The sequence below is a fragment of the Rhamphochromis sp. 'chilingali' genome, assembly GCF_963969265.1.
Source record: "Rhamphochromis sp. 'chilingali' genome assembly, chromosome: 1".
NCBI lineage: Eukaryota > Metazoa > Chordata > Actinopteri > Cichliformes > Cichlidae > Rhamphochromis > Rhamphochromis sp. 'chilingali'.
This window is the reverse complement of record NC_137929.1, coordinates 30,488,695-30,504,468: the sequence shown is the minus strand read 5'-3', so window position 1 is coordinate 30,504,468 and position 15,774 is coordinate 30,488,695. Positions and strand designations below refer to the sequence as shown.

The 15,774-nt window shown below is 40.7% G+C and overlaps 1 protein-coding gene across 2 annotated transcripts in view; it reads left to right on the top strand.

Moving 5' to 3' along the window:
• Nucleotides 1-14,232, top strand: part of LOC308386805 (RNA-binding protein with multiple splicing-like) — a 40,592-nt gene extending 26,360 nt beyond the window's left edge. Inside the window, exons 7-9 of one of the 2 annotated variants that reach the window (XM_080866601.1) lie at nucleotides 937-1,000; nucleotides 11,240-11,359; nucleotides 11,855-14,232. In XM_080866601.1, the coding sequence (XP_080722727.1) occupies nucleotides 937-999 (63 nt within the window). In that variant the 3' untranslated portion in view covers nucleotide 1,000; nucleotides 11,240-11,359; nucleotides 11,855-14,232. Of the gene's footprint in view, nucleotides 1-936; nucleotides 1,007-11,239; nucleotides 11,360-11,854 lie in introns of both variants that reach the window. The other variant, XM_080866600.1, reaches the window with a different exon arrangement.
• Nucleotides 14,233-15,774: the final 1,542 nt, after the last annotated feature.

Below are 15,774 nucleotides of genomic sequence, written 5' to 3'. Positions count from 1 at the left end.
CTACTTATGTCAATTAATTAAATGTTTTAATTGCAAGTAAATTACAGCTGAAATATGAGTGTAATGAGTGGAGATAATCAATAACCACAACAGTAAAGACGCTAGACGAAAATAACAATGAGTACGATATTATGAGTAAGAACGAGCCATTGTAATACTTTTTAAACACAGAGGGAGATACTCTATTCAAACAATTTTAAAACTGAGGCATCAAACAAAAGTACAAAAAAACTTCACACACATTCACTGAGACTGATCTTGAGCTACAGCAGTGTAGCTTCTGCTCCCAGCTGGCAGCATTAGCCACTTTTAGCTGCATCACTTTTTTTTTATTCAATTCAATTCAGTATTATTTATATAGTGCCAAATCACAACAACAGTCACTCCAAGGCACTTTATATTGTAAACACAATAAAACAGAGAAAACCACAACAATCGGCTGACTCCCTTTGAGCAAGCACTTGGCAACAGTGGGAAGGAAAAACTCCCTTTTAACAGGAAGAAACCTTTGGCAGAACCAGCTTGCAGAGAGCGACAGAAACTGCGAATACTCATTTAAATGCATCTTTTTTGTGTGCATCTGCTTACCTGAGATGGCACACATCGAGTCGTATATTCATGTCAGGCCAGTTGACTGACCCCAACGACCCCACACTGACTGACCCTCTGCCTCTTCCCTGCAGATCTCACTTTTGAGACGATCTGTATTTGTATAATTTTAAATACTATGATCTCCCTCTTGTCTCTCAAAAGAAACAGAGGGCGAGCAGTCTCCTCCGCGGCCACGACTGAGCCGCCCTTCACGCACACATTCTGACACGTGCAAAGTGATCGTTGCCGTGTGATGTTGCGAGATGGTCAATCTACTTTCTGTTAACATGAGCTCACCTTTTAGGCTCCACAGTTTTATGTTAATATGTGATTATGTGTGTTTAGATTCGTTGGCTCCCGCCTGCAGATGGAACTCCTCAGGGATGGAAGTCCAGGCAGTTCTGCTGAAGTATGTGTGAGTAACAGCACACACATGCACACACACACTCACACACTCGTACGCACACATAGCTCCCTGCCCTGCTGCGTCAAAGAAGTGTACATACTCTGGTGTGAAACCTCTTTTGTAAATGTTATGACACTTTGCATAAACAGGAGTAGAGTTATCTTAAACACATGCCAGGAATATCACGGGGTGTTACTTCACGCGTGTTTACCTCTTTTGGCCCTCAAACCTCACAAAACGTCCATCCTGCTAACTGCCAAACTAACCGGCTAATTAGTCACGTTTCCTCTAGTAGACGTCAAAAACATATATACTAATTGCTAACAAAAGTACAGCCTGTGGTTCGATGAAACCACACACGCTCCTCACACATGATCATAGGAGATGAAAGGTGCGATCTAAAGGGGAACTCCATTATTTTCCCCACTCTGGTCACAAGGTACAGAGGGTCGACTTTTCCCATTGATGTTATGGTTGATCTCAGGCATCAAAAGCAGCAAGTCAAACAGAATATACAATGAGTGCCAATGCCAACGTTTAATAAATCAGACCGAGAAGAGGTTTGCAAATATGACTAAAATGCTAATGCTAGCTGCTTTGAAAGGCAACACAGCTGCAGGGAAAGTCACTCAGTTCTTTCACTACTCGCACTACAGTTTTGAGACATTTAACCTGGCTATTTCTGTTCTGTGCTGCTTTTTACATCAGCTCTACTCCAGCCAAAGTTCAGAAGAAAATTTACAAGATTTAAACCGTTAATTTGAAAAGTAAAGTCAAGTGCTCAAATTGTCTCGACCAAAGCTGCTAAGCTATTTTTTCTAAGCTATTTCAAAGTTGTCCATTCACAGTGGGAATAAAGCTCTGAAAACCTTAAAATGCATTGACAGACGAATCCTTTAAAACTTTAAAGTAAAGCCCCTACAATAATATAAAGGAAATCCCAAAAATCAGACAACCCCTACGAGGAAGCGCTTTGGTGACAGTGGAGATGAAAAACTCTTTTTTTTAGCAGGAAGAAATCTTTTTTTTCTTCCCCTGGTCACTGCAGATGGCTGCACCTCCCTGAGCCAGGTTCTGCTGGAGACTTCTTCCTGTTATAAAGGAGTTTATCCTTCCCACTGTTGCCAAAGTGCTTGTTCATAGGTGGTCATATGATTGTTGGAGTTCTCTGTTTTCTCTGCATCAGTAGTATCTTTACCTTAAAATATAAAGCACCTTGATTTGGCACTACATAAATAACACTGAATTGAGTTGAACTGGTCTCTGTCTTTGAAGCAGCCACACAGTTGGATTTTGTTTGTGTTTCATCCTTAGTTAATGAGGATCAATTTTTTTACAATTTCAGGACAAGCATCAGGTTTCTGCAGTGAAATAGTTCTAAGATATGATTACATGTGCTCAGTCGTTTTTCTATGGAGGATCAGAGGAAATTAGACCTGCCTAGCGGAAAGACGGCTGATATTTATTATACTTGTGTGTGAGGGAAAGTTTATTATTATGCACCCGCTCTTGCATTGCTATAATAAACACGGAATATTGTTGTGTAATGTTGTTAGTTATATAGCACAGATATTAGGTGCTGTTTGTCATTTTGTCAAACCCTGGCAGGATGAAATACATTTTTTAATTTAAAACCCTGTTTTTGGCATTTCTGCATTCTGACAAAGTGCACAGTGGAGAAGCATAAAAAAGATGGGGCCGAGGGAGACGGAGGACGTGATCCAAAAGGTCGTAAATGGGAAATATTCACCCAGAACCACTGAGGTACCTGGGTACTGCTGGAAGGGCCGTTTTTATGAATCTTTATTAGAAACTGATTAGCGTGGGATCTTTATTTCAAATAAATTACAGATGACTTAATTTTAGTGGAGCGGCAGACGGTACACAGGGCCGATGGCTTCTAATAAGTGCTTTGATAAGTACATGAGTCAGCTATAACCACGCATGAGCAATGCAGCACGTGCGCTTTGCTTGGGGGTTCAGACAAACTGAACGCTGTTGTGCTTGCAGAAAAACAAAACCACAAAGCAAAACAAATCCCCTGCTAGTCTGTGTATCTCTGTTGGCTCTGACTCTGTGTGTGTGCATGTGGCGCCAGTCGCACTGTCACCAGTACCCTCCCTTCAGTCTCAGGACAGGAAGAAACATGTTGCCCCAACCCCACAGGGAGTCAGCAGGGAGTGGGTGGGTGGTGATGGAGGTGCTAGTGTGGAGCCTAACATTCATCAAGCTGTTGATTGGTGCTACTCCTCCATCACCTCCTTCGAAGCCTACATCATAGCTTACATGTCCGTTTCTTGACATGTAAACATGCTGTGTGAGGAAAACGAGCCATTTGAGTAATTTGGATGTTTCTATGACTCCTTCTCTGCCTGCGGTGGGTGGGGGGTGGGTGGGGTGTACAAAAGAGGAAGGAGGGAGGGGCTTGGAGGAAATAATTACTTCTCTATCAAACCAGAAGGAAGTCGTTTGGCTGGTCAGGCTGCCCCAGTGGATATTAGGCCCTGAGTGAAACAACAACGACCCCACATCCGGCTCACGGTGGAGGGCAAAGTGCAGCCGAGACATCCAGTCAGAATATTGTTATAATTACAGGTGACTGGTGCAGGAGCACACAAATTATGCAGTGTGCAGCATTACTACATGTTCAAACATAAAGCTTCAGACAGACGAGCACACACGGTATGCAAACAAAAGAAAAGCTTCGGTTCATCAACATTACAGAAGACAGCTCACGCTTACTTGCATCTATTCACACCGATACTTTTTTGATTTACTTGCCTCGGCTTTAAGGGGATTTGTTTTTGTTTCTTTCACTCCAATTATATTGCTTCCAATATTGCCTGAATGCTTCTAAATAAACACTTTAACATCCTCCTAGAATCACTAAACACAAATTTTTACGTGGGACCTCTAAAGGTTTCTTTCCCTCGATCCTCAATCTGGTTTCTAGAAAGACAAGCTTTCCTAAACACAATCCTAAACCATAGGTGGGGAAGCAAGAATATATATTATATACAGGTGTATTGCAGCATAATGCAAGCTACAGTATTAATTAAAATGATAGAAGAGATGATTTTACAGTGGACAAAAGCAGTCTCATAAATAAATCTATTAAGAGTACCTTATGTTACACATGTGCTACTTGTGTTCAAAGTAGAGCTGCAGGGATATTACTGATGCTCTAAAACACATCTCCCCAGTAACCATGTTGCCATAGTAAAACTGAATGACACTTATGTAGCTCAGTGTCTGCCTTGTTGAGTTAACCTTACTACTGAAGGCTGCCCCTGACATTTTGCATCTTAGCAAACAAACAGTTAATCCATACAAGTGTCTTTAGGCCTTCGTCGCATTTCAAATAAATGCAGTCAACTTGCACTCGATGTCTCGAAGCTGGCTGTGATGAGGGTATAACTGATTTGTGCAATGTAATCTGCTGGGCAGAATACTTGTGAAATATTTTTAGCTGCATGACTACAAGAATAAACTTGAACAGAGGTTAGGGAAAGAAGGCGTCTGTGTTGCACCACTGTTGTGCAATCTGTCTGATATTGTCTTTACAAAAACAGCAGAAAGGACAAGATTTGTGAATTTGTTGCTAAAGCTAACTGGGTAAACTTGAGAGATGCACGCTCACAAAAGCCCGCAGCTCTGCGGTTCAGAGAGGCCTGTGGTCGGTCGCTACTTGTCGACGAACGGAGACCACTCACTGTCTGAGTATGCGACTTAGGAAGCGTAACTGCAGGCCTGAATGTGCATGTGTGAACAGCTGGAAGTGAGGTAGCATTCAGGCGTGACTGGTAATGAGTTGTCCCAATCACCTGGCTTCCTGCCTCTCTAGGAAAGTGCTGTTTAACAAAACAACAACTTTATTTACAGCACCTCATGCAAGTTTAAGCAGCTACTGGTTTTTATTAGAGGCTTTAAGTTTTTGTTCTTGTGATCCCCCCAGGAGGCTTTGTCTGGTCAGTCGTCTGGCTGTTTGAGAACCTGAACTATATTTGACATTCGTGCTCTGGTCTTAGGTTCCAAAGACAACCTAATAGTGGACATTAATGCCCAGTGAACTGGAGGGAAAGGTAATCCGGATTTTCCATCTGACAAGACATGGTGAGGAAGTGTAGGGGGGTGTAAAACCCCTATCATGCATGCCTGTGTGTGACCCTGAAAGAGACAAATGTGCGTGTGTATGCAGCCTGGCTGCCTGCCTTCAGGAGCTTTTTTGGCCAATAGCCTGACAAAACCCATGGTTCCTGCACAATGTTGCACTAACTCCCACTGGAGGAGAGCTGAGGGCCAGCTGGGGCCCTTTCTAATAAGGAAGTGGGACTTTATTCTTCCACCCCCTGCTGACAGATGCACACACGCACACACACAAACACACACAGTGTATAGTACAGTGTAGCTGCACTGTGGCACCAGCTTGTAGGAGCTGGATACATGTCAGCAGCTGCATTCATCACCACCCAGCTCCAGCAGTTATTGCTGGTATGTGAGAAACACAGCCAGGGCCTAAAGGCTTTTCCCCGGATTAAAGGGGTTTCAGACGGCGATCTTTTTCATGGCCACGCTGCGCAGGTAGAGATCTTAAAGGACCACAGGGGTGTGTTTGAAGTTTTAGCTCGATATTAGATATATTTTACAGTTTTTTGTTGTTGCTGTTGCTTTTTCATCATTTTTTCACAAAAACTGACATCAAGCCTGAGTTCATTTTGTAAACTGTAGATTTTTTTGACCCCTTTAAAGGCAGATTAGGAATCCGAGGGACATTTTTGGGAGGTTTTTTTCATCTGAAACCCAAAGTTTACAAAGACATGTTGAAAGAGAAATTTTACAGACATAAAAAGAAAGAACAAAAAGGTCCTCTCTTCTTCATTTGCAGCACCGTGTCAGTGATAACACCGGGACGAACATTTGCGACACGAAACCTGGTTGAAAATTTTGGGAAAAAAAGGAAACAACCCACACATTCACGAGAAACCGAGTCACCTCCCACACTCAGAACTGCTTGTTTACTTATCTCACATCATGCGCCCAGGCCGAGTTATTGGATGTAACACATTAAGCCGACAAATCACTAAACCTTTCCCTAATCCGCACAGACATGTTCAATGATCAACCCAATCTTTAACCTTGGTGTCTCAGCCAGAACAAATAGGGTGCTCTGGAAGTATGCGTCGCATCAGTTTAGCCAAGCGGCTGTATAACGCATCGATTGCCTCATCCCTGATTGAACACGCAATGGGGCATTAGCTAGGCCAGCCATCCCCCTTCAAAAACGCACTGTTCTCTGAACAGGGAACACTTCCTAAGCCACCTCTCTTCTTTCCCTGCAACAGTCTATCCAGCTCCTTCTTTCTCTTAAGGTCATATTTGGATTAGTAATTGTTTATTGTTCCACCGAGTCCCCCCAAACTCAAATTCCTATTTTTGGTGATCCATCTGGTGTGGGAGCTTGCATGGTTGACCTTTCTCTTTGAAGTGTGGAGGTTGGGGGTTTGTGGAAGATCATGTCAGGCAGACATCCTGTGACAATGCAAAACTTTGAGCTTGAAAGACTTCTGAATGGACATGATATTACAATAATAGTTCACAAATAAAACTGTGTAATACACGTCCTGACAAAACTGCTGGACAATGGGCTTCTGTATGTGGCTCGAGTCTTGACTTAAGATGTCTTCTGCTGCTTGGTTTCGTCTCTTTTGAGCTACTGATTTTAAAGAAACAAGATACACTATTGATTTTTCCTCTGTAACAAAGAAATTAGTTACACTGCTGCTTAGATCACTGTCGTGTTACTCCACAACATTGCCTAGGATACATTTCCACATAAGTGCCAGGTTATGACACAGCATTAAGCCTTTCATGTGCACACATACCGGCATAAATCCCTGATTTAATGTGTAGAGCAGACATATCCAATCCAATCCAACTTTATTTATATAGCACATTTAAAAACAACAAAGTTGACCAAAGTGCTTTCCAATAATAAAACAGAGATAGCAGTTAAACCCATACTTTAAGCATACAATGAAATCAATAAACAAAACAAATATATAATTGAAAAAGAAGATAAAAAATAAATCAACATGAGTAGAATAAACAATAAGATATACAATGAATAAAATTAACAAAGTAAAAAGATTAAGAATGACCAACAGCTGACTAAAAACTGACTACAAACTGGCTCTGATAACACTCCTAGAAGGCCTTTGAAAAAAAGTGTGTTTTTAAAAGTGATTTAAACATTTCAAGTGTTGGGGCCAGCCTAATATGGAGGGGCAGTTTGTTCCATAGTTTGGGGGCCACAACAGCGAAAGCTCGGTCTCCTCGGTGTTTAAGTCTCGACATGGGGACAACAAGGAGTGACTGGTCAGATGATCTGAGAGACCTTTGTGGAGTGTATTGGTGTAAAAGGTCTGACAGGTAAGAAGGAGCCAGGCCATTTAAAACTTTAAAAGCAAGCAATAAAATTTTAAAATGAATTCTAAAATGGACAGGCAACCAGTGTAAGGAGGCAAGAACAGGGGTAATGTGCTCACGTTTGCGTGTCCCTGTCAACAGGCGAGCAGCAGCATTCTGGACCATTTGCAAGCGTGATAGTGAAGCCTGATCAATACCAATATAAAGTCCATTACAGTAATCAAGGCGAGTGGTCACAAATGCGTGCAAAACTCTCTCCAAGTCACAAAAAGAAATAAAAGGTTTTACTTTAGAGAGCTGCCTCAACTGAAAAAAGCTTTTTCTCACCACTGTATTTACTTGTTTGTCCATTTTAAGAGCTGTGTCAAATTTTACTCCAAGGTTGGTGACAATTGATTTGACACACGATGTAAGAGGACCCAAGTCAGATGGAGGGACACCAGGTCCATTCGGCCCAAATATAATGACTTCAGTCTTCTTTTCGTTAAAATTTAAAAAATTCAGAGCCAACCATGCTCTGATATCCTTAAGACATTCTAAAATAGGCCTGAGGGGGTTAAGGTCATTGTGTTTCATCGGTAGATAAATTTGACAGTCATCTGCATAAAAATGAAATGAGACTTTATGTTTTTTAATAATATGGCCAAGGGGAAGTAAATAAATACTAAAAAGAAGGGGCCCAAGGATGGATCCTTGAGGTACACCACATGGGAGGGGGGCGGAAGATGAATGAAATTTACCAAGTGAGACTGAAAAACTTCTATCAGAGAGGTATGATTTAAACCACTCCAAGGCAGTGCCTCTAATTCCAACATGATGTGCTAGACGATAAATCAAAATATTGTGATCTACTGTATCAAAAGCTGCTGTGAGATCCAAAAGCACAAGTAAGACAGACTTCCCAGAGTCAGCAGTTAATAAGATATCATTAAAAACTCTCAAAAGTGCAGTCTCTGTGCTGTGAAGTGCTTTAAAACCAGATTGAAATACCTCAAAAATGTTTTGACTCTCTAAAAAAGTCTGCAGCTGTGAGCACACTTCTTTTTCTAAAATTTTAGAAACAAAAGGCAGCTTTGAAATAGGTCTGAAATTACTCAACAAAGAGGCATCCAAGCCAGGGCGTTTCAGCAGAGGCTGGACCACTGCCTGTTTAAAAATTGCAGGTACATGGCCTAAAGTCAGGCTGCTGTTTATAAGCCTTTGAATATAAGGTCCAATAGTGCCCCAAACTTCTTTAAAAAAGCGAGGGGGAAGAACATCACTGGGAGAGCCAGACTTGATTTGGGTGACAATTTTACCCAGTTTAAATAGAGACACAGGTTCAAAATGGCCAAAAATTGCTAAAGGCGTAAAAATAACAGAAGGGTCATAAGAAGGGAGTAAAATATGTGCTCTAATAGATAAAATCTTCTCCACAAAGAATTTTAAAAAAGCTTCACAAGTTTCAGCAGAAGCTTCTATACAGTAGGATTGGGGAGGGTTAAGAACAGAGCTTAAAATACTAAATAAGACACGGGGCTTATGGCAGTTGTCATTAATAACACCTGCAAAATAGGCGGATTTCTGGTTCTTGACAATTTTCTGATATCTATGCCAGCTATCTCTTAAGATATCATAAGACACTTGTAGCTTGTCTTTTTCCCATTTGCGTTCTGCTTTTCTGCACTCTCTTCGAGCAGCCCGAGTGATGTCGTTCAGCCACGGCTCAGACTTCAATTTAGGCCGCCTGACCTTCAGAGGAGCAACAGTATCCAGAATGATTTGACAAGTAGATAAGAATTTTGCAGTCAGCACCTCAGTGTCGGCACAGACTGAGAGCTCTGAGTCAACATTTAAGGCCTTATTAAAGGCGGTAGAGAACTGGACGGCACTTGATGGTTTAAACATGCGAGAAGCAGTAGGAGGGCCACAGGTAGTGATATTACAGGGAAGAGAAGTTTCAAACAATACAGGCATATGATCAGAAAAGACGACATCATAAATTTGAAGATTATAAACAGGTAAACCATAAGACAAAACCAGATCCAGAGTGTGTCCATATTTATGAGTGGGACCAGTGACAGACTGCAAAACATTAAAAGCATCAAGTAGGTTTAAAAAGTCCTTTGCCAATGGTTTAGTAGGACAACACACATGAATATTCATATCACCCAAGATTAAAACCTTGTCATACTTTGGCATTATTTCAGCCAAGAACTCAGAGAAGTCATTAACAAAGTTCCTATTATATTTTGGTGGACGGTAGATCACCGCACAAAGAACAGGATGACTGCTACCAAGCTCAAACATATTCAGTTCAAAACTGGAGAAAGTGACAGGTGATAGTGGGGTTTTTTTGGTTTTTTGTGTTGTTATTTTAGCGTCAACACAGGAAAACCAGCCAGAAAGGATGTTACACAGAAGTCACTATAGTAGTATAACATAGGCAAGATTTCCTTTACTATGTCTGAACCAGTGCATATCTCTGTATTTGTTTAAAATCAGTCTTTCAGATTGATATACATATATAAGTCTTGAGTCACCCCTCACTTCTTTATATTTTGCCAGGATAATTGAAAACAGGCACAGAAATTTGCACAAATACGTGCAAAAATACATGGAAATACAGTATATAAGGAAAAAACAGTGACAAGCTTGAAATTCAATAATTGGTATGACCACCTTTATTCTTCAACACAGTCTGAACTATCTTAGAAAAGCTTTTTAAAATTTTCTTTAAGTAGTCTTCAGGAATAGTTCTCCAGGCTTCTTGAAGAACATTCAAAGCTCTTCTTTAGACGTCGGCTACCTTTTGTTCTGTTTCCTATCACGATGATCCCACACTGCTTCGAGGCCAGTCCTTGACTGATACTGTGTCATTGTGTGTTTTTCCATCTAGGTATGTTTCTGTAAAAGTGTGTTTGAGATGCTGAAAAATGAAGAAATAACTATTTTATACCCTTCAAAATTATTATCTTTGACATTTTTGTAGATTTATTTAAATAAACGAGAACAAGTTATGTAGACAAAACTCTAGTTCATCCCTTGATTTTTGTGCCTTTTCTATGTTTGATAGGTCAGTGTTACATGGATATGCAAATAAACGAAATGGTCAAGAACTGGACTAAATGAGTGAAACAGCAGCCAGTGTTCAAAGAAAAACTTTGAAATACTTTCAGAAAGCTTGGAGAACTATTGCACAAGACCACTTTAAAAATGACTAGAAAGTCTTGTTCCTCAGACGTAAAATATAGAGAAATTATGGGAGGCTCAAGACTTTTGCACCACACTGTACAATCAGCTTAATTATCGCTCTGGATCCAGGGGTCTTTTGATACCTGCTCTGTAATATTGTGTATTGTGTTGCCTTTACAGGCAATCGGAAAGAATGGATCTCGTTCCTGGGCATGGGTCCCTTTACTGTCAGAAATGATTTCCCCTTTGTGCAACAAATTCTAAGTAATGTCCACCACGTAATCACCACCATTCGAAAGTTGTTGACTTCTCTGCCATTTTTGTCTTCGCTCCATGAGGTTAGACAGTTGTGTTTATCTTTTTTCTCTCTTTTGCAAATAAATAGAGAATTTGTGTAGTGAAAGTAACAAAATCATGCGATTAACAACTTTGTAACTTTGTAAAACTGACACTAATAAGCTGCTGCGTTGCCCTTCAAACATATACCAGTGTGTTCAATGCAGCTGAACTTTGTCATACCAGTAATCGAAGAGCTTGAGAACATTTAAAAATCATACATTTTTGTTGAAATAAAACCAAAATTCACTCCTCTGAAACATCATCAAAAGGATTTATTCCAACTGTCTCCTTTTGTGTGCTCAGGTTCCTGATGTGTGATGGTGGCCGTGGCCGGCTGTGACGGGCGTTGCCGATTGCCTCTCGTGTCCTATTAGAAACCAGGAGGACCGACCTAACTCCAGCTGCTGGAGCAGCGCACCGTCGGTGAGTTCTACGTCTCGGAACGTCACAACCGTTGATCCCAACAGGCGAGGACAAAAGGTGTAGATCGCACCTCGTCGCCCGTGTAGCGGGCCCCTGCAGGGGAGAGGGGGGATTTTGAAAGTGTAGATTTGCAGGAAAAGGTGTGAAAATCCTTTTTTTAAAAATAAAAAATACAAATTTGAGAGACAGCATCAGTCAAAAACATCCACTTGAATGAAGGAAGCAGCGCCAAACTGTACTGACACCGTGTCGACTTTCATCTGTGCATGTTTGAGATTTGCGAAATGTTTTGAACAAATACACCAGAATTTAAGCGTGAGATAGAGCGCGCGTGCATTGAATGTGGGTGTGGTCTTGGCACTGGATCGGGTGGGGATTTAAAAAAATCTGTGTGACTTTTACGGCTGTTAGTGTTTCCACGTAATCCCCGGTGTTCCCATTATACATTTGCGAACTTCAGCCTCACCCCGCTGTCGTTCTGTCTTTCTCTTTCAGGCAGCAGCAGCCTCATGGGCCTCAGGACATACTAGACCCCAGCCTCCATCACACATCGAGTCCCCCCCCTCCCCGAAAGTCCCTCCAAATCTTTTTTATACTGTTACGTAAATTTACAGGCAGCGCTTGGCTACACCTCCTCTGACACCTCCGTGAAAGGTACCAGGCATGCACAACAAAGGCGTCCGCGCTCTTTGTTTACCGACTGACTGCATCGCCCGCCTAGCTGGTCTCTGCATCCTCTACGTGCGGGTGTAAAGCCGGCCACCTAAAAGGAGTGCAAACGTTGTTTTATGCAGCCACTTTGCAGACGCCCGGAAGTGTGGCTAAAGTGCTACTGAGTAATGTTATTATATGACTATAATTATTACTATTCTGTATATCATTCATATTAATGTTATTATGATTATGAAATTACATGTTGACGCATGACTTTGCAAAAAAAACAAAAAAAATAGAGCGTGAGAGAGAAAACAACGAAAAAACAATGCTGTACATTTTTAGATATTTTAAAGAAATACAAAAAGGTATTTTTGTAATCAAGACGATGTTTGAAACGGTTTTGTTTGGGTTGATTTATGTTGTGCTAAATCTTGTGAGGACGTTTTATACCTTTTCTTTTTTTGTTCCCTTTCTGTTCGGTGCCATTTTAAAACAACAAGTCGCCCTGCTATACCAAAGCAGTCCTGCCAGTTTGCTCTTGTCTCTGCTCCAAAAGGAATTTTGATTCGCTCATATGTGTTGTGTTTTTTGTTTTTTTTGGGGGGGTTTTTGTCCCTCTGTGGCGTCTTTACCCGACGAAACGAAACACAGAAGTCTTTTGTCTGAAGCGATTTTAACGTTGAGTGACAAAACGCACCTGATCCAGCTCGTAGTTTGGCTGTTTGAGGTAATCAGATGTGTGAAAAGAGGCACTGACAGGAAAAAGCCATCGCCGGTGGAAGGTAGCGTGACCCCAATGTCACGTATAGCGTGATGGCAATACGCGGCAAACTGAGCTCTGCTATAATTAGGAAATCGCTCCTTCGCTGTGTAGCAGGAGGACAGCAGCACAGTATAGAGAAACAAGACCAAAGCTTTTTCTTCTTTTTTCTTTTTTTACACTGGAGAGCTATCTAGGCTAGTGGTTATTCCATTTTTGACTACTTTTGTAGTCCTCAGTCTGATTTCTTATGAAGTATGACATTATTTTTGCAGCATGTCCCTTTTGGTGTCACTCCAAAGAGCCACTCTGCATCTGAAAGGATATTCACTTTAAGCGATTTGTGTCTTTTGTCTATTTTTAGGGAGCCGCTGTGATTCAACCTGCTTTTGTAAAGTTTGAATTTACATAATAATGATTGGAGTGAGATGTATAAAAAAAGGAAAAGATAAAACAGTCTTTTGTAATCTTGCAATAACGTCTTTGCTGTATGACATATCATCGAGTGATCATATTTCTGTGACATCTTGACGCCAAAATCTTCATTCGCTAATACGAAACCAGTCTCCGAAGGCCAAGTCGCATTTCACGCTGATGTGACAATCAAACGCCGTAAGGAGACAAGTGTCCCCTGTGATGTTTAGCCCCTCTGTGTACACTTATATCGGACTGGTTGAATCATACAGTAGCCAAGTGTTTGTAATTAATGATAATATGCATCATATCTATTAAATCAGCTGAAGGGTTTTTTTGTTTTGGTTTTTATTTTTGCTTTTACAGACATTTTTAAGCCAAGTGTGGCACTCAGATTTATTAGAACAAGTATTTATACAACGTGCGTGAATGTTATGTGTGTTTTTTAATGGGTGTTGTCTTTTTAAGGTTCATAGAAAACGCCCATCATATAATTCATTGTAAGTATTATTGTAAGTTTAATTGTATTTTCATTTGGTAAGAATTACTAGAGCTTTTTCCTTCGTTTGTATCGGTCTGATTGGAGCATACTGTATGTAACATGTGAATACTGTTTTACCTGCATCATTCACTGTGAAATCCAGAGAAGAAGAAGATATACTCCTCGAACGAATGGGTCTTTTGTGTTTCGCCAGCGGTACCGTACAAAAGTTCCTGAAAAAACGAATAAGACGACTCCTCCCCCTCCTTTTGTCAGTGACAAATCATTTCTTTACTTGTTTTAGTATACCGCCTGTGTAGCTGTGTGTTCAGTGCATGTTCACGGCATGTGTGTGTGCGTGTTCTTTTTCCTTTTTCCTAATGCATACAGTACTGTTGATATTTATGTACTTTAGCCGCTGTAAGGAGAAACTGTATTTCAGTGAATTGCAGAGGTTTGTTTGTTTGAAACAAAAAAAAAGGAGATGATCAAAATGAGACGTTTTTATGAAAATGTTAAATGAAGACATTTCAGGCCATCTGCCATTAAAGATTGACATTATCTGTGCTGTCATGATTACCTTATTTGTTCAGAGTGTGCAAGTTTTCTGAAATGTGAAGACACTGATAAAACTCTGATATATATATATATATATATATATATATATATATATATATATATATATATATATATATATATATATATATATATATATATATATATATATATATCACTTTGCTAGTACTGGGTTGGACAGATGGGGGTGGCACAGATCGATCAGTGTGCTGGAAACATTCCTCAGAGATTTTTGTCTTTATTCATCCAAGGGGATGAAAGCATCGCACAGTTGCTGCACATCCATGATGAGAATCTCTTGTTCCTCCACATCACAAAGGTGCTCTGTTGGATTGAGATCTGGTGACTGTGGAGGACATTTGAGTGTCATGTTCAAGAAACAAGTTTGAGATGATTTGAGTTTTGTGACATGGGTCCTTCCAGCAGGATGACGCACTATCAGAAGATGGGTTTGCTGTGGTTATAAAGGGGCAGACCTGGTCAACAACAATACTCAGGCTGGCTGTAGTGTTTCAATGATGCTCAGATGTTACTAAGAGGAAATGCCCCTCAAACCATTGCACCGCTAGCCTGATACAAGACAGAATAGATCCATGCTTTCATGTTTACACCAAATGTGGACCCTACTCTCTGAATGTGGTTCTGAATGTTCATCAATGAGGTATTTTCACCCAGAAAACTGCTAAGTGAGCAGATGGTAGTGTCCGAAAATCCCAGCAGATCTGCTGTTCCTGGATTCAAATTCAGACTAGCATGTCTAGCATCAACAAATCACCTCTCTTCCTCATTCTACTTGGTTTGAACTTCAGGAGGTTGTTTCAACCATGTCTACATCAGTCACTGATTAGCTGATTAGACAGTAGCATTAATGAGCAGTAGAACATTATACCTAATGAAATGGCACAAGAGTATTTTTGATGAGAAAATATGAAATCAAAATTTTTTTGTTTGATTGTTTGCTTTTTGGTCACAGGATAATTATAGCAAACCTAATAACCATTAAGCTAACTGGTTCCTCTTACGTGCTAACAATCTGAGCAGGCTCACTGAAGCGCAGTATCCTGTGAACTTGCCAATGTTTAGTCTTTTAATAACTATGTAAATAACTGGTACTACCTGGGCCTTTATATTACAGGCCATGGTTTACATCATAGGATATTTTTAGACTTCAAGACTGCATTTGGTAATTTTGGCTCCTCTTAGAAGTGGCCTTGTACCCACAGAGAAATCCACCTTCGTATAGTTCCATTTCCTCTTCCATTCTTACACTTTTCATTGGATAATACCTCCCTCGTAATCCCAGTAGACCATCAAAACATGATGTGGGATTCTATAAAATGGTTTGTGTATCAGGAGAGCTGGAAACCTCTCACTGCCCTCTATAAGAATAGCCCGCCTAACCCAGGGGCTGGCTACTCCTGAGACAGAGGCCATAGCCAATTTAGTTTCTCTCTTCACTGTCTCCACTCTCCTGTCAGCTCAGTCACACCAGGTGGCACACAACAGCTTCTCACACGACACACACTC